The 27,272-nt window shown below is 39.7% G+C and overlaps 2 protein-coding genes across 2 annotated transcripts; one reads left to right on the forward strand and one right to left on the reverse strand.

The window, feature by feature from the left end:
* Window positions 1–1,840: 1,840 nt before the first annotated feature.
* On the reverse strand, window positions 1,841–15,340 carry HAUS1 (HAUS augmin like complex subunit 1). Its single transcript, XM_025428998.3, has 9 exons — window positions 15,221–15,340; window positions 14,254–14,428; window positions 8,803–8,938; window positions 7,486–7,620; window positions 5,416–5,539; window positions 4,960–5,025; window positions 3,470–3,541; window positions 3,184–3,231; window positions 1,841–2,083 (listed from the first exon to the last, which is right to left on the reverse strand). Exons 1-9 carry the CDS (start codon window positions 15,248–15,250, stop codon window positions 2,033–2,035), a joined length of 837 nt encoding a protein of 278 aa, XP_025284783.1. The 5' UTR covers window positions 15,251–15,340; the 3' UTR covers window positions 1,841–2,032.
* A 2,632-nt stretch (window positions 15,341–17,972) lies between these two features.
* On the forward strand, window positions 17,973–26,926 carry ATP5F1A (ATP synthase F1 subunit alpha). Its single transcript, XM_025428997.3, has 12 exons — window positions 17,973–18,181; window positions 19,891–19,969; window positions 21,119–21,288; window positions 23,019–23,192; window positions 23,282–23,448; window positions 23,636–23,784; window positions 24,459–24,610; window positions 24,721–24,945; window positions 25,464–25,571; window positions 25,690–25,834; window positions 26,433–26,583; window positions 26,704–26,926. Exons 1-12 carry the CDS (start codon window positions 18,122–18,124, stop codon window positions 26,783–26,785), a joined length of 1,662 nt encoding a protein of 553 aa, XP_025284782.1. The 5' UTR covers window positions 17,973–18,121; the 3' UTR covers window positions 26,786–26,926.
* The last annotated feature ends 346 nt before the right edge of the window (window positions 26,927–27,272 follow it).

Below are 27,272 nucleotides of genomic sequence, written 5' to 3' on the forward strand. Positions count from 1 at the left end.
GCAGGGAGCCTGATGTGGGACTCGATCCCTGGACTCCAGGATCACACTCTGGGCCGAAGGCAGGTGCTAAACCACTGAACCACCCTGGGATCCCCTCCTTTTATTTTGAACATTAATTTCACAAACTACTTTTATCAATTATCTACTGTGGCAAGCAACCAGCCCAAAACTTCAAACAAACTTCAAACAATAATCATTTATTCTTTCTCATGATATTATGGATTGATTTTGTGGGCTTCTGGCCTGGGCCAGCTTGGTTGATCTCTGCAATCTGCTGGTGACTTGGCCAGGGCCAGATGGTCTAAGAAGGCCTCATTCACATAGCTGGCAGTTGGCAGCCTCCTTGGTCTTGGGTGGGGGCAGGGCTCAGTTAGAATCACTTATTCTGCTCCATGCAGTATTTCATCCTCCAACAGCCCAAGCTTCTTTACATAGAGGTTTCAGAATTCCAGAGCCATAAGAGAGGGCAAGTTCTGAATACAACTTTTAATCCTCTGCTGTTGTTACATTTGCTATTGTCTCCTCGGTCAAACAAATCATAAGGCCAAGGCAGAAAGAAGAGATGGAGATACAGACTTCAAGGAAATACAAATGTCTTTTGTATACCCACATATTCGTGGGAAAAGAGAGGGAGAAGCACCTGGGTGGCTCAGTGGTTGAGTGTCTGCCTTTGGCTCAGGTCGTGATCCCAGGGTCCTGGGATCGAGTTCCGTATCAGGCTGCCTATAAGGCAGCCTTCCCTCTGCCTGTGTCTCTGCCCCTCTCTCTGTGTCTCTCATGAATAAATAAATAAAATCTTAAAAAAAAAAAAAGGAGGGAAAATTTTAAGGTCATTTAGATAAACTTTAAAAAATTGATTGCAGGGATCCCTGGGTGGCGCAGCGGTTTGGCGCCTGCCTTTGGCCCAGGGCGCGATCCTGGAGACCGGGGATCGAATCCCGTGTTGGGCTCCCTGCATGGAGCCTGCTTCTCCCTCTGCCTGTGTCTCTGCCTCTCTCTCTCTCTCTCTCTCTGTGACTATCATGAATAAATAAATAAAAATCTTTTTTTTAATAAAAATCTTTAAAAAATTGATTGCAAATAAAGCTCTTTTTAACTGATTGCTTTTTTTTTTTTTTAAGATTTTATTTATTTAGGCTCCCCCACAGGGAGTCTGCTTCTCCCTCTGCCTGGGTCTCTGCCTCTCTCTCTCTCTCTCTCTCTCTCATGAATAAATAAATAAAATCTTTAAACAAAACACAAAACCAAAAACAGTAAGGCTTTGGGGCACCTGACTGGCTCAGTTTTAAGCACCTGCTTTCAGTTCAGGTCATGATCCTGGGGTCCTGGGATTGAGCCTCCCTGCTCAGTGGGGAGCCTGCTTCTCCCTCTCCCTCTGCTGCTCCCCCTGCTTAGGCTCTCTCATTCTCTCTCAAATACATACATACATACATAAAATCTAAAAATAAAATTAAAGCTTCTCCTTGGTTCTTTTTTCTTTTCTTTTTTTCTTTAACATTTAAATCTTTGATCTTTGGGATTATCCTGACATAAGGTGTGAAGTAAGGATCTAGCACCATGTGTTGAATTACCCACCTCTTCCCTACTGATTTAAAAGGTCATCTCTTTCATAAACTTAATCCCTGCATACATTAACATTTGGAGGTAGGCAGGTGCACTGATCAGAAGGAATGACAGCAAAACCCTGGAGGGAGGAATGGAAGAAGCATAACTGAGTTGCAGAACTCTCCTTTTTGCATAGCTGACCTCATGAGTGACTACATGACAAATGTCATAATGTTTACCAAAGAGACCCAACAAAGGACACTTAACTGCCAGCAACAAAGAGAACTCATAATGCTTTGTAAAATGAAAACTATGTATTTGGGCATAGAAATGCAATATACAACTGGAAACTACTGTTCCATCAACAGTGACATTATTATCTAAGAACACAGGAGTTAAGTTATTAAGGAATGCCAAGAGAAAACAATTCTTTCAAGTCCTCTTCAATTTACTCTGTTTAGGGAAGATGAAGCATACTTGACTCTGGTCACAGTTCCATCATGTCTACCTTCTTTGTAAGTTCAGCTTCAATGGTGTCCTAAAGTAAGAAGGAAACACCATATATTCTATAAATAAGGACATAAAACAAGTACTCTAACTTCCAGTATTATTTAAAATAAGGGAAGCAAAAAAGAAAAACATTAAAACAGAATTTTAGGGGCTCCTGGGTGGCACAGTCGGTTATGGTCTGACTCTTAATTTCAGCTCAGGTCATCATCTCCGAGTTTTAGTCGAGCCCCACATGGGGCTCCACACTCAGTGGAAAATGTCCTGAAGACTCTCCCTCCCTCTGTCCCTCTCCCTGCTGGCATTCTCTCTTCTCTTTCCTTCTCTAAAATAAGTAAATCCATCTTAAAGAAATTTTAAAAATACCATTATAAATATTAAATGTGCTTTTTGACATTCCTTGCCTTTGTATCTCCCCCTCTCTTCCACAACCCAAAAGCTTTCTGACTTCTGATTCTAATAAACATCTCAAGGGAGAAAAACCCTTTAAAGAGATGAGTCGGTGTATCATTTAATAAAATTTATATTTATATTTATATTTATAAAAAATTTATATTTATAAAAGATAAATGATCACTGTGTATTTTTTATGAAAAGAAATATAGGGTGACCTGAGTGGCTCAGCTGTTTAGCGCCACATTCAGCCCAGGGCCTGGTCCTGGAGACCCAGGATCGAGTCCCGCATCAGGCTCCCTGCATGGAGCCTGCTTCTCCCTCTGCCAGTGTCTCTGCTTTTCTATGTCTCTCATTAATAAATAAATAAAATCTTTAGAAAAAAAAAAAGAACTATATACACATATCCAAAAGTTTTTATGGAAAAAATTTATGCAAAACTGCATAGGGGTGCCTGGCTGCCTCAGGGAGAGAGCATGTGACTCTTGATCTTGGGGTCATGAGTTCAAGACCCACAATGAGTATAGAACTGACTCAAAAAAACCAAAATAATTTTAAAAAATCATTGTTAATGACACACAGCAACTTCGGGACTGTGGTTTACCTCTGAATAAGAAGAATGAAGGGAGCTTTAATTTTATCAGTGTCTTTTTTCTTCTTTTTAAAAAATCAAAAGAAAAAAAATAAAAAATAAAAAATAAAAAATAAAAAGAAAAAGAAAAAAATGGAACTACTTACTAATTCCCGCTTTGCTTCTTCAATTTTCACCTGAGCAAGGGATGGGTTCTTTTAAAGAAAAATAAAACAAGGAGAGGTTATATTGTTTCAACTAGGACTCAAGGAGAAAAAAGTGTATATCTTTTTCAAAAGGCAAAAACCTTACAGAAGAGTATCCAGTGAACATATAATTCTGAAATTCAGCAGACTTTAAATCCTTAAACATGGATCCAGTATTTTCATGATCATTTAGTACCCTTGGGGAAAGTTAGAGATGTCTTTTTTTTTAATTCATAAAAATAATTACCGGCATTAAATCTAAATATGACTCCAATTTTTTCTTCAAAGGTATAGTCTGCTGTTTTAGTTCTGCCAATTTCTGGGGGTGGAAAAACACAAGAGTCACAGAGTGATAGAGATATTCATAATGCAACTACACACTGATCATTTCTGAAACCAAACATAATAAAGCATTAACATTAAGATATTTTAAATAATGTATCAAATTGTACAAATGGGTCAAATTTGATTCGATGATATTTGAATAACAAACTCACTTCCAATGGAAACAATCCTTATAAAATGCTTAAAAGAGAAAAGTTATACTCCCATTTATTAAGAACAGGATTAAGCAGGGCATCTGGCTGGCTCAGTTCATGGAGCATGTGTATCCTGATCTCAGGGTTGTAAGTTCAAGCCCCACCTTGGATGTAGGGATTACTTAAAAATACTTTAGAAAAAGAGAATAGGGACGCCCAAGTGGCTCAATCGGCTAAGTGTCCAACTCTTAGTTTCAGCTCGGGTCATGATCTCAGGGTCCTGAGATGGAGTCCTGTGTCAGGCTTTGCGCTCAGCACAGTCTGCCTGTGCTTCTCCCTCCCCCTCTGCTCCTGCCCTCCTTGCACTTTTCCCCTCTCTTTCTTCTCTATCAATAAATAAAATCTTAAAAAAAGAGAGACAGAATAGGATCTAACTATGCTGTCTAGAAGTACAGAATAATGTAATTAAGAGGAATCAGAATGAGGGTGCGTGGGTGGCTCAGTTGGTTAAGGGTCTGCCTTTGGCTTGGGTCGCAATTCCAGGGTCCTGGGATCTGGCCCCATGTTGGGCTCCCTGCTCAGTGGGAAATGTGCTTCTCTGCAGCTCCCCCTGCATGTGCCTTCTCTGTCAAATCAATAAATAAAATCTTAAAAAAAAAAAAAAAAAAGGAACCAGAATATAAGGGAACAGTTAGAATCTCAAATATGTATTTATGAATTGTCAACTTTAGATTCCAAAAATCAAAGTGCAAAAAATCTTAAAATAATAAATAATAATAAAATAAAACAAAACTCCCTCTTTATCCCTCTTCTACCAAAATAAATGATACTTATACCATCTAAAAACCCAGAATTGCATCCTATAGGAGTTTTCAGGTCTGCATTTTTACTGTAAGTGGAAAGAGAAGAAGAGGACCTAGATGGTTGACACATTATCCCTCAATAAATTTATTTTACAGATAAATCAACAACATATAATTGACTCTAACAAAAAGTTTCTAGCATATAGTAATAGTAATAAATACAGACAATCAAACAAATGTGAGGATAGATGCAGCTAACCAAGTAATAAAGGTATAAATACTGGTGAACATAAAGTACAGAGGTTAAAAAAAAAACAGGTCAATAGTGAACAAATAGTGAACAAATAGTGAAATAGTGAACAAATAGTGAACAAATAGTGAAAAAGAAACAAAACATAAAGCAGATTGTGCACTAAAATTTTAAAAGAAGCTAAATTGGGTTAAAATGAGCTCACCTCTGAAAGTGCTACTAGGGACTGATGAGACAGAGAAGCATCCATGCCTCTGGCTGAAAGCTGCTCCTAGAATTACAAAAAAGGGAGTTCAGTCAAAAACAGTATTTTGAAAGTGACCATCATGACATATTTTCACCACATAACACAGTTATGAGGAGCTACAATCATAGATGAAAAACTATACAAGCATCTAAGTACTTTATGCAGTATATGGATTATTTCAGTCACAGATTTACCAAAAGATGGGTGCAGTACTAAGAGTCTGGGCTTTGAGGCCTGGCTGCCTGAGTTTGAATCTGGATCTGCTGCTAAGTAGCTACGTGACTTTGGGCAAGTTACCCACCTTCTCCATAGTTCCCTTATCTATAAACTGGTAATAATAATAATACTGCCTCGTTGGGAGGGTGAAGGTCAACAAGAAGTCTGAAAAGAATACATTCAGTCTTTTGTACAAACCTCTGCAGTTCTGATTCCAAATCTGAACTCCTCCGACTTTGCTTTTAGGAAGTCCATGTTCTGAAGACGATTGTCAACTTTGGCCCTTTCTGTAGAGAGATGCAGCTCTGCCTTCTTTAGATCCCTTTAAAAAGTAAAGTTGAAAACATTTTCTTCTCCGCAGTGGAATTACTATAAAGAAGAAACTCTACTACTTTTGGGATTTAATTCTGGATTCTCAGAAGTTGATAATATACTTGCTGGATTATATAATTTATTTTATTTTTTAAAGATTTTATTTTTTATTTGAGAGAAAGAGAGAGAGAGCAGAAGCAGGAGGAGCTGCAGGCAGAGGGGAGGGAGAAGCAGACCGCACTGAGCAGGGTGCCTGATGTGGGGATCATGGGATCATGACCTAAGCCAAAGACAGACGCTGAACTAACTGAGCCACCCAGGTGCCCCTCTACCATATATTTTATATCCCAGAGTAGCTACCATGTATTCTTCTAGGTCATCTTTCCCTCCATGTTGCTACCTGGAATTTTTCTCAAGGAATACTAAGTAATTTTAAGATTAATATATGGCAATTATTCCTGGAGAAATAAACCTGCTGCTTAAGGAAGTCATTTAATATATCCAAGCCAATTTGAATTACGGATGTCCCAAAGTCCTCTTTCCTAAATGTGACATGACAGGGTCCCTTGCATATACATATTCAGTATTTGTTAAATAAATTTACACACCACCAAATTACTCATGTACATCCATATTCCTGATTTACAGCACCTAATCTCTGGGGCAACTGGATCTAAAGAACATCCAGAACATCAAGATGGATACCAGAGCTCTAGGGGCATCTGGGTGGCTTAGTTGGTTACTTGGTTAAGCGTCTGATCTTGATTTCTGCTCTGGTCATGATCTCAGGGTTGTAGGATCAAGCCCTGCATCAGGTTCCATGATCAGGAGGGAGTCTGCTTGAGATTCTCTCTGTGCCCCTTCCTCCCCTTGCATGCATGCTCATGCACACACGCACTTTCTAAAATAAATAAATAAATAAATAAATAAATAAATAAATAAATAAACAAACAAACAAATCTTTAAAAAAAGAGGGATACCAGACCTCCAGTAAGAATGGGAAACAAAATATAATGTGATTTTAAATTGCACCATTGCTTATAAGTCAAAAAAAATTCACATATATTCTCTAAATTATAAAACCTAGGCTATTTGTTGGGGCACCTGGATGGTGCATGCAGTTACGCATCTGATTCTTCATTTTGGCTCCGGTCATGATCTCAGGGTAGAGGGATCAAGCCCCCCGTTGGGCTCTCTGCTCAATATGGAGTATGCTTAAGATTTTCTCTCCCTCTCCTTCTGTCCTGTACTTGCTCACACACTCTCTCAAATAAATAAATAAATCTTTTTTTAAAATATTTTTTTAAATTTTATTTATTTATGATAGTCACACAGAGAGAGAGAGAGAGAGGCAGAGACATAGGCAGAGGCAGAAGCAGACTTCATGCCCCGGGAGCCCGACGTGGGATTTGATCCTGGGTCTCCAGGATCACGCCCTGCGCCAAAGGCAGGCGCCAAACCGCTGCGCCACCCAGGGATCCCTAAATAAATAAATCTTAAAAAAAAAAAAAGAACCTAGGCTAATTGTAAAAGAAAAAAAAAAAAAAAAAAACAGTAGGGAACCCTGGGTGGCGCAGCGGTTTAGTGCCTGACTTTGGCCCAGGGCGTGATCCTGGAGACCCAGGATTGAATCCCACATCAGGCTCCTGGTGCATGGAGCCTGCTTCTCCCTCTGCCTATGTCTCTGCCTCTCTCTCTCTGTATGTGTGTGACTATCACAAATAAATAAAATTAAAAAAAAAAAAAACAGTAAAAAATTGCATGAAATAAAAGATGAAAATCTGTACCAAACCAACCCCTATCTCCACCCAAGTCATTATTTACTTAGAAAACCATTTATGGACCCCAGTTCTTAACAGGTATTTTAAATCATATCTAATGCTAAAACTAAACCCGGCAATGTCCTGTTACTGCCTTTATAATAACCATTTTCATCACTTCCAACTCAGTACTTACTCTCGTAGACATTTTTCTAACACTAACGTTGCAGTCAAATTTTTTTCAAGTTTTTCCAATTCAAGCTTGATTTCTTCATTTTTGGATTTGGTACAGAAAAGATCAGAGGTCAGATCATTCACTGCAGGGATAAAACTAAAAAAAGAATCTTGTCACATAAAAATGAACATTAAGGACAATAATGACAATTATTCCTCATTTCTAACAATGACTTATGTGGATTCTTCTACAATCATACTGTTTCAAGGCTCCATGCATTTTTTCTCTATGCATTTTTATATGTTGTTTCCATTGCCTGAAAAGCCCTTCTTCAGGCAAATTTCCATTTGTCTTTCAAAACTCAAATAAGATTTATTCCCATTTTGAAACTCCCTACCCCTCTGTGCTACTTAGCAACAGCTGGTATACTCTCATATTGTTACAGATGTCAAACGACAATATAGTTTTACATACCTAACTCCCTTATTTGACCATAAATAGAGACTATCCTTGCTCATAGCTATTATCCTACTCATCTCTGCCTCCTCAGTGCCTGTATGTATGCATGTATCTATATCTGTATCTGTATCTGTACCAGTATCCGTATCTATGCTTATACACTTACATATAACTAGTGTTTGGTGTCTGCTAAATTGACTTAATTCAGGTTTAGATTTCTGCTGCAATGTAGTCGTATGTTCTTATATCTGAAACACTACTCTCTGAGAATACATATAAATTCCAAGTCCTTATATGGGCAATTAAGTAGAATAGCTATGCAATATAGCTAACACACGGCTACCAATGGTAATCAGATTGACTCTGGAGTCAAATTGGGTTGGAATCCCAATTCTGACATTTACCAGCTAGGAGAAGTTATTTAACAGACTTTTCCTGAACTTCAGTTTCCCCTTAGTGTTGTTGAAAATAATAATATCATTATATAGCTGGAATGCCTGTCATAAGAATAAAGGTCCTTAACCTACTCTACCAGTAGGGGGAGAGTGACCATAATTCACTATGCTCAATCAGGTCATTTAACCTACTGCTTTTCTTATTGTTTAGGTTGAGTGATGTAAGTAATACCTAATCTCTTTCCAAATATACATGAGAACCAACCTTTACAAACCTAATCTTGGAAGAAGAAAATTTAAAGAACACTGAACTTATCTGAATTAATTACACATACTCACTGGCAATGATAAGGATAAGTAAATTCAGTGTTTCTGCATTTATTGTTTATTTCCTATATAGAATTACCCAGAGAAACAAAAAGTCCTCAGGTCAAGACCTTATAGTATATATGATTTCAGAAATTAAAATTGTCACAAGAATTACCTAGCTAGTGAGGTATCCTTTGTTTCAAGGGCCACTGCACTGTCAACCAAAGCATTCAGGTACCTAGAACCAGTGCTAGACAGATTGGCAGGGGAAAAATTCACACTCTCCATGAGAAGGTTCTGAAGATGCTTGGCTGAAAAGATATAAGAGTTCTATGGTAACTAAGATGTTTGTTTTATTTGAATTTTTAATAGCTTTATTGAAATCATCACATATCACACAAATCCACCCACCTAAAGTATATAATTTGATGGTGTGTAGTATATTCAGAGTTGTACACCATCAATATGATCAATTTTAGAACATTTTCATCACGCCCCCCCCAAAAAAAACCATATTTCTTAGTCATCATATTCCAATTCCCCAACCCATGAAGCCCTAGGAACCACTTACCTACATTCTGTCTTTACTCATTTCGTATTTGGGTATATACCTAGGAGTAGAACTGCTGGTCACATTCTAACTATGTTTAACCATTTGAGGAATTATCAGACTTTTTTCCAAAGCAAATGTATGATATTACAATCCTACCAGAAGTGTATGAGGATTTCAATTTCTCCATACATTACCAACAGTTGTTATCATCATTATTATTTTTGCATAGTGGTCACTCACAGAACTTAATAATGATCAATATAATGATAACTCAAGACCCAAATACTTTTCTTTTTGATTGTAGCCCTCCTTGTAGGTGTGAAGTGAATTGCAATTTTCATTTGCACTTCCCTGATGGCTATCAATGCTGGTTTAATGGCCATTTTTGTATCTGCTTGGAAGAAATGTATATTCACACCCCTTGTCCATTTTTAATTGGATTATTTATCTTTTTATTATTGAGTTGTAAGAGTTCTTTATATGTTGTAGATATAAGTCCCCCCCCCTCTTTTTTAAGATTTGTTTGACAGAGAGAGAGAGAGAGAGAGAGAGAGAGAGAGGGAGGGAGAGAGAAAGCGCCCAAGAGCACAAGCAGGGGGAACAGCAGAGGGAGGAGGAGAAGCAGGCTCCCTGCAGGTAGCCTGATGTGGGGCTCAATGCCAGGATCCTGGGATTATGACCCAAGCCAAAGGCAGATACTTAACCAAGTGAGCTACTTAGGTGCCCTATAGATACAAGTCCCCTATCAGATATGACTTACAAATGTTTTCTTCCATGCTGTGGGTTGTCTTTTCATTTACTTGATGGTGTCCTTTGAGAACAAAAGTTTTTAATTTTGACGATATCCAATTTATCTTTTTCCTTTGTTGCTTCTGTTTAGGGGAATCATAGTTAAGAAACCACTGCCAGATTCAAGGTCATGAAGATATACTCTGATGTTGTCTTCTGAGTTTTAGGTTTAGCTTTTGTGTTTAGGTTTTTCATTTGTTTTGAGTTTACTCTTACATATGGCATGAGGCAGGGTCCAACTTCATTCTTGTACATGTGGATCATCCAATTACTCCAGCACTAGTCATTGAAAAAGGCTATTTTTTCCTCCACTGAATTGTCTCTTACCCTTGTCAAAAATCAACAGACCAGGAATTAAGACTTCCAGCCAAACAGTACAAGATCTGCATACCTGCTCTCCAGTGAAACTGACGAAAATTGTAAAAAACAAAGAAAGAAACCCAACCATGTAAAAACAACAACAACCACCCAGAACCAAAACACAATGATTTAAAACCTCTGGAAATGGTCCTAAGGACAAATAGCAAATAAAGAAACAACTATTCTAGAAAATCTATGAAAATTCAGTAAGGAAGATGAGAGTTTGTGGTATTTAAACCAAGACCACCCTTACCTTCTCCCTCCCAGTCCAATGAGGCAAAGACTCCACTCCAGACTGTTTTGACTATTGGGAGAGCTTCTAGCATGCTGAGAATACCAGGGTCCCAAGGGTCCTGTACCAGCTCATGAGGTGGTGATTCCACACCAGGAAAGGCAAACCAAGAGGCTTGTTGTACTCCCCTGTCAACCAACCACTCAGCATCTACACTGGCAGCACCACTCAGAGAAAAGCTTGTTAATGTCTCTATCCCCAACTCCAGATCCCTGACTCAGAGATTCTGGGCAGAGGAAGAAGCAAGCCATAGAAGAGATAATTCCCAGCATCTTCCCAAAGGAATTGAATTCATTTGCAATAGAGCCTGGAGAAGTCCAAGCTTAAAGAGACTCTCAAGAACTGTGGAAGTTATAGTAAAAAGCAATTGGGAAAAGAGTCAAGACACAGGTTAAACTGTAGGCTAGTTACAGTTAGTTCGCATAGGAGAAGCAGAAAATAAGACACATGACAAAGGCATCCTAGGGTCACAATAAATATCAAACACTGCCCTCTGAAACTATTCCTTTAAGGGTGCTAGAATTTGATTGGATTCACTTGTAGAGCAATTTATATCCCACAACATTGCTGGAAACAATAATCAGCTGTCAATTAGCAGAATTTTGCAGTTGGATATAGTCCATGAAAGAGAGGAAGACAATCCTACCAAAGCCACTGCCATCCCACAGTGACTGTGGGATACTTAAGTATCTGCCTCCCTGAGGAGCAACATCACAGGCTAAATACCATTAAGGGTAAATAGATTTCATTAAAAACAATCAGTCAGTCATTAAACAAACAAGAAAACCATAATGACAACAAGCTCTGAGGGGTTGGGGTGTTGGGAGACTTGTACTACAAGTGACTACAAGTTTGTAATACAAACTACACACAAAAGAATTGACAAAAACCTTTCAGTGGGTTGGAATACAGAGTTACTACAATACAGTATCTAAAAAGTCCAATTTCCACACACAAAAAAAAAAAAAAATAGAGAGGAATGCAAAACAAGAAAGCATGACCCAGAGCAAAAAGCAAGCAACAGAAACTGCCTGTCAGAATGACAGATGTTGGATTTATCAGAAAAGACTTCAAAATAGCATAATGAACAAGTTCATAGTACCAAAGAAAACCACGATTAGGGTAGCCCTGGTGGCGCAGCAGTTTAGTGCTGCCTGTAGCCTGGAGGGTGATCCTGGAGACCTGGGATCGAGTCCCACGTCGGGCTCCCTGCATGGAGCCTGCTTCTCCCTCTGCCTGTGTCTCTGCCTGTCTCTGCCTCTCTCTCTCTCTCTCTCTCTCTGTCTCTCATGAATAAATAAATAAAATCTTAAAAAAAAAAGAAAAAGAAAACCATGATTAAATACACAACAATGGGCAGCCTGGGTGGCTCAGTGGTTTAGTGCCGCCTTTGGATCCTGGGGACCCGGAACTGAGTCCCACGTCGGGCTGCCTGCTTGGAGCCTGCTTCTCCCTCTGCCTGTGTCTCTGCCTCTCTCTCTCTGTGTGTCTCATGAATAAATAAATAAAATCTTTAAAAAATAAATTAAAAACATAGACGCAACAAAAGGTATAAGGACAATGTTGCATCAAATAGAGAATATCAAAAAGAAATGGAAATTACTAAAAAAAATTAAATGGAAATGCAGGAGTTGAAGAGTACAATAACTAAAATGAAAAGTTGCTAGAGAAAATAAACAACAGACTTGAAGTGGCAGAATAAATAAGTGAACTTGAAGATAAAGTGATGGAGATTATGGAAGCTGAAGAACAGAGAGGAAAAACGTTGAAAGAAAAAAAAAAAGCACCGCAGAAAAACAAGGAACACCATTAGGTACACCAACATATGCGCGTTGGGAGTCCAGAAGAAAGAAGTAGAAGAAAACAGTCAAAGGAATAATGCCTGAAAACTTATCACATTTATTGAAAAACAATAATTTACACATCCAAGGAATAACTCAAAAAAACCCACAAAACTAGAATCATTCAACAAATCCAAGCAGAATAAATGCAAAGAGATCCACAAACATACATACCAAGGTAAAAATGCTCAAATAAAAGATAAGGAGATGATCTTGAGAACAACAAAGAAAAAAGGATTTATTATTTACAAGGAAATTCCAATAAGATTAACAGTTGACTTCTCAGGCAGAAACAAAGGAGGTCAGAAAGAATGAGATAACATATTCAAAGTGTTCAAGATAAAAACTCTCAAAAAGTCCTACATTTAGTGAAACTATCTTTCAAAAATGAATGCAAAATAAAGACTCCCAGATAGACAAATACTGAGAGAACTTGTCATAAGCAGTTCTGATTTAGAAGAAATTCTAAGAAGCTACTGTGGGCTAAAAGCGAGTGACCCCAAACAGTAATTCAAATGCACACACAAAAAACAATGAATATCAGGAAAGGTGGCTATGGAATTATGAAGAGCATAAATGCATATTTTTTCTCCTGATTTTTAAAAAAATATTTATTTATTTGGGGGACGGAGAGGAGAGCACCTGAGTAGAGGGGAGGGGCAGCGGGAGAAAGACTCCTTGCTGAGCCGGGAGCCTGAAATGGGGCTCTGTTCCAGGACCCTAAAACCATGACCAGAGCCAAAAGCAGACACTTAGCTGACTGAGCCACCCAGGCGACCCTTTTTCCTGATTTAAAAAGCAATTGCATAGGGTGCCTGGGTAGCTTAGTCAGCTAAGTGTCTGCCTTTGGCTCAGGTCGTGATCCTGGGGTTCTGGGACTGAGCCCCATGTTGGGCTCCCTCCTCAGTGGGGAAGCTGCTTCTCCCTCTCCTCCGCACTTGTGGTCTCTCTCACTATCTCTGTCACTATCTGTCTCTCTCAATAAATAAAAAAAATCTTTTAAAAATAAAAAGTAATTGCATAAAATAATATGTATATAAAGTATTGTTCCATCATGGAAACATAGCATATAGGCTAAAAGCAGTGCACCAAAACAAAAAGCCAATTTTGCTGTATGTTAATTTTTAAAAGAAAACTGGAAAAAAGCCCATACACAACAGATTTACAATATAATTTGTACTACATTCAAAATATTGCATGTAACATGTACCACAGACATAGTTAAATAAATACAGGGCAATTGTAGGTCTCACTTTCTTCCTCTTTTGTATATTCCAACCCACTGAAAGGCTTTTGTCAATTCTTTTGTGTGCAGTTTGTATTATAAAAACAACAACAGGTGTCTTGAATGCACTTTTTCAAGCTACATATACACAGCAGAAAATTCTAATGTGATCCCATGAATATACAGCGATAGCGTGATTTGTTCAAGTCCGGCAGTTCATGGCTGTCATCTCAGATGTCCCGATGGGTCCCTATAACTAAAGCATAAAGACTAAAAACAGACCAAAAAGATATGCAAGTGAAAAACTGAAAGCTTGTATGTCAGGCTAACTTTAGACTCATGTGTTAGGGGTTACTATCTGGTATCAGAGTACCAATAAAATTGACATTATAATGAAGTTTATGATTTATTAAGTTGCTATAATAATGGAGTGGGAGGCAAATCTGGCTAGAACAAGAAGCAAAATTGACAAGCAGTCTACACTAAATTAACTTTGTATTCTTAGCGTTACAAAATGTAGTTACCTCGAGTTATTATCTCATCCAAAACTCTGCAATTAATCTCACCTTCTGATTCATATTCACTTGCTTTCTGCTTCAAGTCCTCTATAACCAGGTAGACGTCCCTGTCTCGGACCCTGTTGAGCTCCGAAAGGTGATGTAAAATCTCCGTGGTCCGAGCGTTCACCTCATATTGCGGAATGGAGTGATCTCCGAATATTTTCTTCAACCACGCAGCAACCTAACCATTATAAGAAAAATATTGTAAGTCTTGTTTATTGTAACAGCATGAAGCAAACATCAGAAAGAAGTGATCAGAGGCAAGCAAAACGTTTTCTAGAAATATTCTGGCATCCTACTTACTTCACATTACAATTTGTCTTTACAAAAAAACAAACAAACAAAAAAAACAAAAACAAAACAATTTGTCTTTATGGAGACACACACCAGACAGATGTCAGGAAACAGAGGTGAGCAAGCACGATGAACATTATCAGAAAACAATCCACCCTTTCCTAAAGCTACAAAGTAGCATGGCAATAATCTGCATCACTCGATTGATTTTAGAACTCAACATGAAGGTGCTAAAGCATTATTATACGTGCAAAGTCTGAAAAAGGCGTCGCCCTCAACACACCGAAGGCCCCGCTGTACCGGGGGGCACCCGGGGTTGGGACGCAGGCCCCGGTCAGGTGTGAAAACCCTAACTAGGAAGCAGCGGAGAACGGCGAGGCTTGGCTGGAAGGTGGGTTCGGATTCGGAAATCCCACTGTGGTCCGCTGAGACGGCTCGCTACCAAGGGGCTCCGCCGCTCTCCAAGCCCGAGTCCACGCTAGGAGAGCCCCGGGAAAGAAGGCAGGCGCCCTTGCCCGGGGGTCTAGGCAGGATGGCGAAGGCGGTCCTAAAGATGGACCGGGAGAGTACGGGGAGGAAAAAAGTAAACATGGAACGCCCAGGAGATCCACCGGCTGCGAAAATGTGTCAAAGACGCCGTTTCCCCGGAAGCCACAAATCCCGGCTCCCGCCCCATCACCTGCGCCTCCTTCTCCTCCGGCGCCTCCATAGCCGCCGCTCCCGCCACTTCTCGAGAAGCCGCTCGCGGGAGAAGTTCGCAGCTCGCTCTGGAGGCCCCGCCCACACACCGTTGGTTCCGCCCCCCTTCTCGTCCCGGGATTTCTGGGAGTTGTAGTTTTTACTAGGACTCCGAGCCTCCGAGTCCGAGGCTAGTCCGAGGCTCCAGCACCGCAGCTCTCCTGGGTTGCTGCCTTGCGGCTCTCTCTGCGCTCGGTGATATCATTTCCTCGATGGGGACAGCGGTCTACAACCAGGCTGTTTTTTTCTTTTTTATATTTTTATTTCTGACGTGAATCAGTTGTCTTAAAAAATACCTGAAACTTGTTCTTTATAGCACATATTCGTTTCTCCCCATGTTTAAGTGCATTGACTTAAAATTTTTATTTTTTACCCTAGCAATATCAGCTGCAGCAGTCTTAATCTTAGCCTTTATTTTCCACTACCAAAGAGCTAAATGTGCTGGCGACTGCTGTAAAATAGTTGACAGTTGGGGAGCTTGGCTGGCTCAATCAGAAGAGTGGGACCTTTTTTTTTTTTTTAATTTATGATAGTCACAGAGAGAGAGAGAGAGAGAGGCAGAGACATAGGCAGAGGGAGAAGCAGACTCCATGCACCGGGAGCCTGACGTGGGACTCGATCCGGGGTCTCCAGGACCGCGCCCTGGGCCAAAGGCAGGCGCCAAACCGCTGCGCCACCCAGGGATCCCAAGAGTGAGACTTTTGATCTGGGTCATGAGTTCAAGCCCCCACTTGGGGTGTAGAGATGACTTAAAAACCTTAAAAAACAAAAAACCAGTTGATAGCATCCAACTGCTGGCACTGTCACTGCCACATCAGCCATTCTTCATTCTTTTTTTTTTTTTTAAGTTTTTATTTATTCATGAGAGACACAGAGAGAGAAGCAAAGACATAGGCAGAGGGAGAAGCAGGCTCCCTGCAAGGAGCCCGATGCAGGACTCGATGCCATAACCCCGGGATTATGACCTGAGCCAAAGGCAGACATTTATTCAACCACTGAGCCACACAGGTGCCCTCTTTATTCATTTCTTTTGTTCCCTGAAGTTCTCTCTCCATCATTGTAGTTAACACTATGAGAGGTTCTCTTTACACAGACAGCAATGTATAGTTTTCTCTGTATTTTCCTATTTTAGTTTCATTCCTACAAGTACCCTAGAAAAATAGATGAACACCTTATTCTACAAATTTCACATTAAAAACCACACACATACATGGATTAAATGACTTGACCAAGATTAGGTAGTAGAGCTAGAATCTGACCATAATGTTCTGGCTTCAATTATTTTATCTTCGAAGGCTAGTTAGACCACAGTGCGGCCTGCAGCCTCCTGTAGTATACTGTGAAACAACAGGAAAGATAGACCATGTGCTTACTCAGTGGTCTGATATATGTGTTTTAACATCAAATTGTTGCTCAGTCTTAGCAATAAATACTTTTAAGTCACATGCTTATTTAAAATGATTAAATTAGTTTTCAAAAGAATTTTACTAACTAGCCAACACCATATTGTATGGCTTGCTGGGAAGCCTTTTTGTTCTAGTCATATATGTCTCTTCTCAGTAATCAAATTTCAAGTAAGTTGGTCCAGCCCCAGATTATGGGGGAAAAAGTTATCTTTAGGCCCTTTGTCCGCTTTCATCGCTACGAATTCCACAGAATAAGCCTCAGTCATTTTTGTTTTCACAAACTAATTTTTTCCCATTAGCCTATTTTTATCCATGACAAGAAGGATATTCACCTTGAAAATGGAATAGAATATTAGAGAAAGGGATTGCTGACTATACATTTGCAAGCTATATTTTGGGATATGAGCCTTTTAATACAGATATTCATATGTCTCACCCAAATTAAGGTTTTGGGCGTAAACCAGATAAGACATCCAATATCCCCCTGCCAATCCTGTGCATATCACAAAAAAAAAAAAAAAAAAATCTCAATATCACCAAAATTCTGTGTGTGTGTGGAGGGGGGTAGCTCTGCCCCAGTGTTAATGTGTAGGTACGGGAAGGAGTTTTTTTCTTCATAATTTCCATTTTATTCCAAATTTAAACACTCTCATGAAACTAGCTGCTAATTAGAGGACTTTGAATCCTTGTCCAAACTGCACCATTCTCAGTAGAATTGGCAACCACTCTTCTTCGGCTCTTTGTGTTTATTACCATTTTTTAAGCAATTTGTTCTAATTTACAGATTTCATTTAGACATAATCTAAAAGCACTACGACTTTGCAATCTAAGTGCTTCACGGATCACCTAGAATGGTATGGGCTCTTCTCTCAAAATCAGATTGCTCCTAATTTTCGACTTTAAGAGGGTCTGGGGAATGGGGCCAGAGATCTATGGATTAATCAGTTCGGCAAGTTTCCGGTGATGAACTGTTTTCTGTTGCTATAAAGCTTTAAAAGCTGTAGCCTCGGACCCCACACCGTCAACCTCCCATCACCTTCCAACCAGCTGCCGCCCCAGTAAAGGGTGACGACTCTACAGTCACCAAGCCTGAGAACCGCATCCCAGCGGGTTCCGCTACCCACGCGGTCGCCAGGGGCAACCACAAGGTCGACCCAATAGGTCAAAATAAATGTGTAACGAAGGCCTGGGCCGAAGCTGACAAAGGTCTAATCACTCATTTTTAAGTTTAATTCTAAAAACGATACTTGAAAGAGGTAACCCCACCCCCAACTTTCCCGCAGGAGGCAGATTTCCGGCCGGGGGTGACAGCGAGGGGCGGTACTTCCGGGTCAGGTGGGCCGGCTGCCTTGACCTTCCTCGCGGCTCAGCCATTTTGTCCCAGTCAGTCCGGAGGCTGCGGCTGCGGAGGAGGCACCCGGAGCGAAACTGCAGAGATGCTGTCCGTGCGCGTCGCCGCGGCCGTGGCCCGCGCCCTCCCTCGGCGGGCCGGGCTGGTGAGTGCGGGGGACCGGCAGGAGGGAGGTGGCCCGGCGGTGTCTGGCGGTGCGCTGACTCGAGAGCTCTGCTGCAAGGAGGGTGAGGGGCTGGCGGGCGCCGCCATCTTGCAGTGCTGGCCGCTCGGGCCGGGCTGGGTGGCGGCGCAGGGGCCGTCGCTCGCCCTCCGTGCGGGAAGGTGCTGAGCAGAGGAGGTGGTGCCCCCGAGGCCGTCCGGAGATGGGGCCTCGGCGAGGGGAGGGGGGTGGTGTCCGAGAGGGAGGAGGTCCTGGAGTGAAGGTCAGGGGCTGGGGCGCAGGCTCTCCGAAGCCCGCTCGGAAACGGCGAGGCTCGACCCCGCTGAAGGTCAGAGCACTGTCGCTAGCTCTTGTGGAGGCGACCTGACATTGTCTGAAGGTCAGCAGGCCCCGGCATTTCTCCTCTTCCTCCTCTGCCCCGAGGTCGGTTCGGGGCAAAGCCATAAACGAAGGCGCTCCTGTCAGTACTTCAGCAGGCCGTCTCTTGGTGCCCGGTGCCGAAGCGATGGGGAGATGGGGCGAACGTGCGTTTCATGCGGCCGATACCTGAGCGGTGACGCCCAGGTGGTCTCAGGCGGGGGAAAAAGGCTTTGCTTGATCTTGTGGTTCTTGACGTGTGTTAAGATTCCGTCCTTGAGGAGTCGTTGGACCGCGATTGAGAAGTCAAGGTAGAACGTAGGTTGGAAAATGCCCTTCGGTACTTATCGCCCTTGAAGTTTTTAAAGCTTGCATTTGCTTATGTTTTTTTCCATGGTAAGTGTGATCTCAGTTTCAAAGGTAAAATAAGCACTGGCTGTTTTACCGTTCTAATAACCATTAGAAGAAAAAACATTTTTAACGGTTTTTTCTCCAGTCCTGTAGAAAGTAGTGGGTTCAGAATGGACAGTGACCAATCCCAGTATGACAGCTTGAAGGAGGAGGGAGTGCAGATTGCTGTGGGCTTTGTGGAAGGCAGGGGAAAAAAGAGTCCACAGCCACGCTTAATTTCTAATCAAATTCTGACATTTACCAGTTTAATTTTTATTTGCTTTTTAAAATTTTTTCCTTAAAAAAAAAAAAGATGTTAATTTATTTATTCATGAGTGACACAGAGAGAGAGAGGCAGAGACACAGGCAGAGGGAGAAGCAGGCTTCATGTAGGGAGCCTGATAATGGGACTCTATCCCACGACCCCAGAATCACGCCCTGGACCAAAGGCAGGCACTAAACCACTGAGCCATCCAGGGATCCCTTTTTTTTCTTTTTTCTTTTTTCTTTTTTCTTTTTTCTTTTTCTTTCTTTTTTTTTTTTTTTTTAAGTAAAATAGGGTGTGTATTGGTATTTGCCCCCTTTAGGAAGCAGTTTATCTTAATGAGAATTTCTACTCAACTGAAATATATCTAAGGATGAAATAACAGTACTTGAAGCCATTTAATTAAAAGATAATTTGGTAACTCTTGGTTTTTAAAATATGCTTTTTATAGAATAGTTAACAGTGTCGTTAGGAGCTGCATAATATATTTTTTTGCATATAGCAAAAGCGACTTCATCACATGATTAATAGCCTTCCAATTTTAAACAAGATATTTTGAATATAGTTTATATTTTCACTGATAACATGATCAAACTAAGCCTGCATTTAAGCTTGCCAGTGTTCTAAAGGCCTTTTTTTTTTTTTTAAAGTCGAATTCTTAAATGTGTTTATGTACTAGGTCTCCAAAAATGCTTTGGGATCATCCTTCATTGCTGCAAGGAACCTCCATGCCTCTAACACTCGTCTTCAGAAGACTGGTAAGTCATTATTTCTGAGACTACATATACCACACTTATTGCCTTGTCAATAAGTGACAAGATAAGTTACATAGGTTACATAACTTGTGTTTTATTGTCATTTGTTAATTTTTTTTCCCTCTCTAGTTACTACAAATCTCAGATTCTTAGCCTGTAATGTGCCATTTAGCCGTGTCTTGGTAGATTCTCTTGTTCTAGTGAAATACTTTTTTCGTGATACTACAACTTTTTTCTTCTGATATAATATCCCTTGGGTGAAAACAGGAAGTACATGTATAAGATGGTAGGCATCCTTTCTCAACTATGAAAGACTTTTTTCCTCTCCTAAAAACCTTTAGAAAAAAGTAAGCAATTTTTACCATTATGTTTTTTGAAGGTAGTAGCTGCTAATCCATACATGGCAACCTATAAATTTGCACATTGCAAATAGGATAGAGAAGTGTGGGGAGGTGTGCATAGAAAGATGCTGTAGGTTAGGGAATTCCTTTGGAGACATGATTGGGGCTTTTGAACTGAAGATTTAAGAGTGAATGTTAAATGTTACATGCTAAGATGAAGAATAATAAGTATTTGTGTGCCTTTGAAGGGAAAGATTTATACTTTGTTAATAGTTGCTTTTAAAAATAGACTGCATTTTTGGGGGGTCTGTGTGGCTGATTTGGTTAAGTGTCCCACTCTTCATTTCAGCTCAGGTCTCCAGCTCAGGGTCATGAGTTTAAGCACCGTGTTGGGCTCCATGCTGAGCATGAAGCCTACTTAAAAAAAAAAAAAAAGCTTACGAATGAAGCATTTGTAAGCTTCCTGCAGACTTTAGCCAAAAAGTCAGGTTTCAACATACATACAGTTCCTTAGAAATTAAACCAAAGGAGTAGAAGGTAGAAAATATTTTTTTAGTGGTGTTGTTTAGTCTTACTAGCTTCTTGTTTGGTTTACATTTGTTTCGTGAAATTTTCTTTTCATCGCTTAGATTTGTTTTTATAGTAGTGGAAGATACCAAGCTTTTTTGAATAGAAAAAAAATGTATATTACATTTTAGAATAATTTGATTACGGTGATTATAAAACAATAGTTCTTACATTGTCAGAGAAGTGGGTTTTAAAAAGATTTTGGGACCAGGCTGTTTTTGCAATGGAATTTTTCTCTTAATAGGCACTGCTGAAGTGTCCTCTATCCTTGAAGAGCGTATTCTGGGAGCTGATACCTCTGTCGACCTTGAAGAGACTGGGCGTGTCCTAAGCATTGGGGATGGTATTGCCCGTGTACATGGGCTGAGAAATGTTCAGGCAGAAGAAATGGTAGAGTTTTCTTCAGGCTTAAAGGTAAATTATAAAATGAGATTTTTTGTGTATTAGGATTGGTCTCTGAGTTATTCCTTTAGTAATTCAGAGATTGTGCTAGTATTTTTTGTATTTGAACTTGTTTCAGCTTCTTCAGTGTTTTAGTCATTCTCCTAGATTGTGAAAAGAATAAAAGGTTTTGGCTACCAAAGTTTTTACACAAGGGACTGATGTATATAAGTTGTAGCCACTGCCACCGAAATAAAAAATTTAGTAAACTTTCAGCCAAATTCTAAAAAGTCTGTTTTGTAGCCATTAAGATCATCTTATACAAAAGCATTAGATAACTTCCAACTAAATTCATTTCTGGTGGAAAGTTGAAAGTTGTTGAATTTTTATTTCTAGTAAGGGTAGACCTATTAGTGTTGAGTTAAACTGGTGATATCAAGTTATCAGAAGCTCTCTGATGATGAAAGTCTACTTCTTTCTATTAGGTTGGGCCTGGTTGGCCAGTGGGATGAAAACAAATGGTAGGAGTCATGGGTTTTCTGAGGAAAGCAGAGAATGATACCTGGGTAGACCAGCGGTCGTAGGATTACCCACTCAGCACAAATGGGAAAAGTCTTGGTCCTCTGGCTAGTGACCAGTATGGCAAAAGAGCCTTGTTAGGGAAGATTACTTATAGAGCCAAAAGTTTTCTCTGTAGCTGTAAGACCTTGGCTAAAAACTTAGCTTCTCATATCTTCAGTTGTATATATATTACATAGCTTTTAAAGGTGTGGCTGAAATAAATGAACCCAGTTTCTTTTTAGCTTTTAAGATGTAGGAATCTAATATTGTCTAATAAAACTTCTTGCAATGATGGAAATATTTTATGTCTTCTGCTGTTTAAGTATAATATTTTACATGCGAGGCTATTGAGTGTGTACAATGAAGAATTTCTCACAGAAAGTGGGTAAGGTATAGAGATGTGTTAATTGGAGAGAAAAGTCAGTGTCTCTGACTTTGGTAAGATACTGTTAGTTATTTCAAATTTTAAATAGCTACACAGTGTGGTTAGTGACTACTATATTGAACATTAAAGATTTAAGTTACAAATTTGTACCTGTAGGAATAATCCATGATATTTCTTTATTTGTTCTGAGTACTTACAGAGCTGACATTACTGACCAGACTGACTGTGTTCCGGAATAGCATTTTTCCTTAGTAATGATTAAGGACTTAAAACTCTTACCATTTTGAATTAAGGTTGTAATGATGAGAGATGACCTACCACTGTTACATTATGGCATTTTGTCCTTGTTTGGGTAGATTGTTTCACTTTCTATTAACCCAGTGAGTTCTCATTATAATTTTTTAAACTGTTAATGGACATTTTCACAGATAAAAAGATTTAAATCAATTGTGCCTTAAAATTTCTAGTTGATCACTTTATTTCATACTGATCATCTGGTTCAAAAGCCCTAGACAAAAGAGATCAGTGAAAAAGGCTTGACTTGTTCAGTTTCTTTGCTTCTTTTAGTTCTTTGAGGATGCAATAAAGGAGCATGTCAGGCTCATCATAATGCTCTAAGATTATTCAAAACATAAGCATGTTTGCTGTTTTAAAAGTCTCTACCAAAGCAGGTTGTTTGTTGTAAAAATATTTGAGTAAACCAGATCTGAAGGACATTTTTTTTTTTTTACTAGCTGTTTTCGTATCATGTAGTGTTGACAAATGGGGAGAGAAGTACTAATCAGGCTTCATGGGGGTTCAATTGTGTTTTGTGTAGGGTATGTCTCTGAACTTGGAACCTGACAATGTTGGTGTTGTCGTGTTTGGAAATGATAAACTAATTAAGGAAGGAGATATCGTGAAAAGAACAGGAGCCATTGTGGACGTTCCAGTTGGCGAGGAGCTGTTGGGCCGTGTTGTAGATGCCCTTGGTAATGCCATCGATGGAAAGGTATGTATATCATGTATTAGATGTGGTTGTATTCAGTTTCTAACAGACATCAAAACTAATTGTTTTGAGGGCTCCTTTTTATTTAACAGGGTCCAGTTGGTTCCAAGACCCGTAGGCGAGTTGGCCTGAAAGCCCCTGGGATCATTCCTCGAATCTCTGTGCGTGAACCCATGCAGACTGGCATCAAGGCTGTGGATAGCTTGGTGCCAATTGGTCGTGGTCAGCGTGAGCTGATTATTGGTGACCGGCAAACTGGGTGCGTAAAGCTCATTAAACATTCTAACTAAAATTTGCTTGTGGAAAGATTACTTTTTAGGCTTGGAATGGTGAATGCTTTGATATAATAGGGAGAGTGGAGTGTGATGAGGGTTAGTAGTAATTAAGTTGAGAAATCCTTGAAGTATTTATTTACTAAGATTTACGTTTATTTTCTCTTTTTAAAGCAAAACATCAATTGCTATTGACACAATCATTAATCAGAAACGTTTCAATGACGGAACTGATGAAAAGAAGAAGCTATACTGTATCTACGTTGCTATTGGTCAGAAGAGATCTACGGTTGCCCAGTTGGTGAAGAGACTTACAGATGCAGGTATTGAAGATTTTTAGTCTGGGGGTGCCTGGCTGGCTCAGTTGATAAAGCATGTGACTCTTGGTGTTGGGGATGTGAAACGAGCCCTACCTTGAGGATAGGATTTACTTTAAAAAAGGGGTGGGGGGGGAGGACGAACTGCTGTTAGTCTAATTGTTCTCTGGGAGTCCTATTGTTGCTAATCTTAAGAGTAGCTTTTCCTTAGTGAAGGCTGGTTTAAATCACTCCCTAATGAACTGAAATCTCTATTAACGTAATTCAATAAGTAAAATTAAAACAAGTAAAAAAATAGAATAAAACAATCTTAAGATTTCTATTGGTTTTTTTTAAAATAGGTGCTTGTTGGCTCTGGTTAATCTGACTTTGGTGAATTACTTAGTAAAGCACTTAATTTTTATTTATTTAAAAATTTTTGAAAGATTTTATTTATCTGAGAGAGTGAGAGCACGAGCAGAGGGGAGGGGCAGAGGGAGAAGCAGACTCACTCACTGCTAAGCAGGGAACCCCATCAGGGCTCAATCCCAGGGCTGTCAAATCCTGACCTGAGTTGAAGGCAGATGCTTAATCGACTGAGCCACCCAGGCACTCCCAATTTTTATTATAGGCCTATTATATAGACCTCCAAAATCAAAATGTTGATAACCTTGTGAAACTTAAAATTTATTTTCTTCCAGATGCCATGAAGTACACCATTGTGGTGTCAGCTACTGCTTCTGATGCTGCTCCACTTCAGTACCTGGCTCCTTATTCTGGCTGTTCCATGGGAGAATATTTTAGAGATAATGGCAAACATGCTTTGATCATCTATGATGACTTATCCAAACAGGTCAGAGGATATGTGTCTTTAGAATCTGTTTATATGTTTGCACCACAAAGGAAGGTGATAAATTTAGCTTCTAGTAACTAAACTTTATAACCCTTTCCTGTACTATATAGGCTGTTGCTTATCGTCAGATGTCTCTGCTGCTCCGCCGGCCCCCTGGTCGTGAAGCCTATCCTGGTGATGTGTTCTACCTACACTCCCGTCTGCTAGAGAGAGCAGCCAAAATGAACGATTCTTTTGGTGGTGGTTCCTTGACTGCTTTACCAGTCATAGAAACGCAAGCTGGTGATGTGTCTGCTTACATTCCAACAAATGTCATTTCCATCACTGATGGACAGGTATTATTTTATGATTAAGATAAATGCAAAAGCTTTGGGTGATTCCAAGACATTGGTTGAGATTAGTGTTTATGAACTGATTTGTTAAATGCCTTTCACTATTTATTGTGGAAAATTTCAAAGGTATAGAAGAGCAAGGAGAACGGTATAATGAACCAAACCCTCCATGTGTTTCTCACCCATTTCAACTTGTGGTATAGCACACTTCATCTTTGCTTCATTTATAGCCAGCCTTCATATATAGCAAGCTAGATAATCTTGAAGCAAATCTCAGAGATCAAATCACTTCATCTGCATATATTTTGATAGAAATTTTTTTTTATCTGTTTTTTTCTTCTCATATCTCTTAGCAATAGAATATGTAAGTTGGTATCTGCTATGAAAGATTGAAGTAGCTCTTAATGATGAGACACTGAACATTTTTCCTTGGAGATCTTGGGCTTTAACTTAATTTTGAAAATAGTTGGATTTTTTTGGGGGGGGAGCTCAATAGTATGTGTATCCTCTGTATGTCGTAGATTTTCTTGGAAACAGAATTGTTCTACAAAGGTATCCGCCCTGCCATTAACGTCGGTTTGTCTGTGTCCCGTGTTGGATCTGCTGCCCAAACCAGGGCCATGAAGCAGGTAATTTGCATCACTTTGTCGAGGGATATCATTAAGTTAAAATTATAATGTATTTGTATAGTGTTCTTTGTCAACAAGTATTTTTGTGTTGCATGAATTGACCATTTCTGTATTTCAGGTGGCAGGTACCATGAAGCTGGAATTGGCTCAGTATCGTGAGGTTGCTGCTTTTGCCCAGTTCGGTTCTGACCTTGATGCTGCCACTCAGCAACTCTTGAGTCGTGGCGTGCGATTGACTGAGTTGCTGAAGCAAGGACAATATTGTGAGTTGTTCTTTAATTTCATCAAGTTCCTACTGTGTTTAAGGGCCTGGGAATATCCCATAGCTCCCTACAAGCTGTATATAACAAGTGGTGTTTTTTTCATTAAAGATACAGTGTTTTGAATGTGGTTGATGCCTGTTTACTTGCAATACAGTCTCATTATTTAAATAACCAGGAAAACTTACATTTAATACTTTTATTTTGAGAATTAAAACCTGTTAGATTTCCTCTTCACCTTTCTCCCTTGGCTTTGAGAGACTGGGATTGGGCAGATTTAAATGTATGTTAGTATGTGTTTATCTTGCTGTAAAGTTTCAACAAATTATTTATATCTCAGATAGTATAAATGCTGCCAGACGCTAAGCAGTGCTTGTGGAATATGCTTACGATTGCCCTTGAAGGCTTGCAAATATAAGGGAAAAACTGTTCACTGGGAAGAGAACTGGGAAAGGATATTAATGTAGTTTGTCACAGAAAGTAAGAGTAGGTGATATATAGAGACTTGTTAATAATTAGAAGAAAAGACAAGTTTCTCTGATTTTGTTAATGTAGCCTTTATTTTTTTGAGCAGCTTAACTTTGTATTCTTTTGTTTTCAGCTCCCATGGCTATTGAAGAACAAGTGGCTGTTATTTATGCTGGTGTAAGAGGATATCTTGATAAATTGGAGCCCAGCAAGATCACAAAGTTTGAGCATGCCTTCTTGGCTCATGTTATCAGCCAGCACCAAGCCCTCTTGGGCAATATAAGGTAGGAACACAATTGATGGCCTCTTTTTTGTAAACTTTAAGTTCTTTTGAATTTTGTAGCTAGTCATTGAATTTTTATTTAGGTCAGAACTGATGTGAACTGCTTTTCATTTCCAAATAGGACCGATGGAAAGATCTCAGAACAGTCAGATGCTAAGCTGAAAGAGATTGTAACAAACTTCTTGGCTGGATTTGAAGCTTAAACTCCTGTGGATTTACATCAGATGCCAGTTTGGTTTTGTCGTCACTTATTCTAGTAATCAGTTCCATTTGTAAAAGGATTACTCTTATGCTCCAGATGTACAGAAATTACCTTAAAAATAAAGGTTCCATATTGGTTGGTGGTTTTCTGTAGTTTGAGTGATTCTTTTAAAAAGAACTGAGGGCAGCCCCGGTGGCCCAGCGGTTTAGCGCCGCCTTCAGCCTGGGGTGTGATCCTGGAGACCTGAGATCGAGTCCCACATCAGGCTCCCTGCATGGAGCCTGCTTCTCCTTCTGCCTGCCTGTCTCTCTCTCTCTCTCATGAATAAATAAAATCATTTAAAAATAAAAAAGAACTGAAATTAATATGAGGAATTAGTAAACATGCTTTTTAGCTAGTTTTACTTGAATATTATTAAAATTAGCAGGTGTACATAATTCTAAGTGAAGTCTGAAAGATTAAGAAAGGACATATGCATAAGAATTAAG

The sequence above is a fragment of the Canis lupus genome, chromosome 7 (assembly GCF_003254725.2).
Source record: "Canis lupus dingo isolate Sandy chromosome 7, ASM325472v2, whole genome shotgun sequence".
Lineage (NCBI taxonomy): Eukaryota > Metazoa > Chordata > Mammalia > Carnivora > Canidae > Canis > Canis lupus.

Bases quoted from the DNA above. Each gene is read 5' to 3' on its own strand.
- HAUS1 (XM_025428998.3), bottom strand. From the start codon at position 15,250: ATGGAGGCGCCGGAGGAGAAGGAGGCGCAG. The intron at 5,540-7,485 runs GTAAGTACTGAG...TACTTTTTAAAG, and splicing joins TTAGAAAAATGTCTACGAGA to GGATCTAAAGAAGGCAGAGC. The intron at 5,026-5,415 runs GTTTGTACAAAA...TTGTAATTCTAG, and splicing joins TTGGAATCAGAACTGCAGAG to GAGCAGCTTTCAGCCAGAGG.
- ATP5F1A (XM_025428997.3), top strand. From the start codon at position 18,122: ATGCTGTCCGTGCGCGTCGCCGCGGCCGTGGCCCGCGCCCTCCCTCGG. The intron at 18,182-19,890 runs GTGAGTGCGGGG...TTTATGTACTAG, and splicing joins TCCCTCGGCGGGCCGGGCTG to GTCTCCAAAAATGCTTTGGG. The intron at 23,449-23,635 runs GTGCGTAAAGCT...CTCTTTTTAAAG, and splicing joins ATTGGTGACCGGCAAACTGG to CAAAACATCAATTGCTATTG.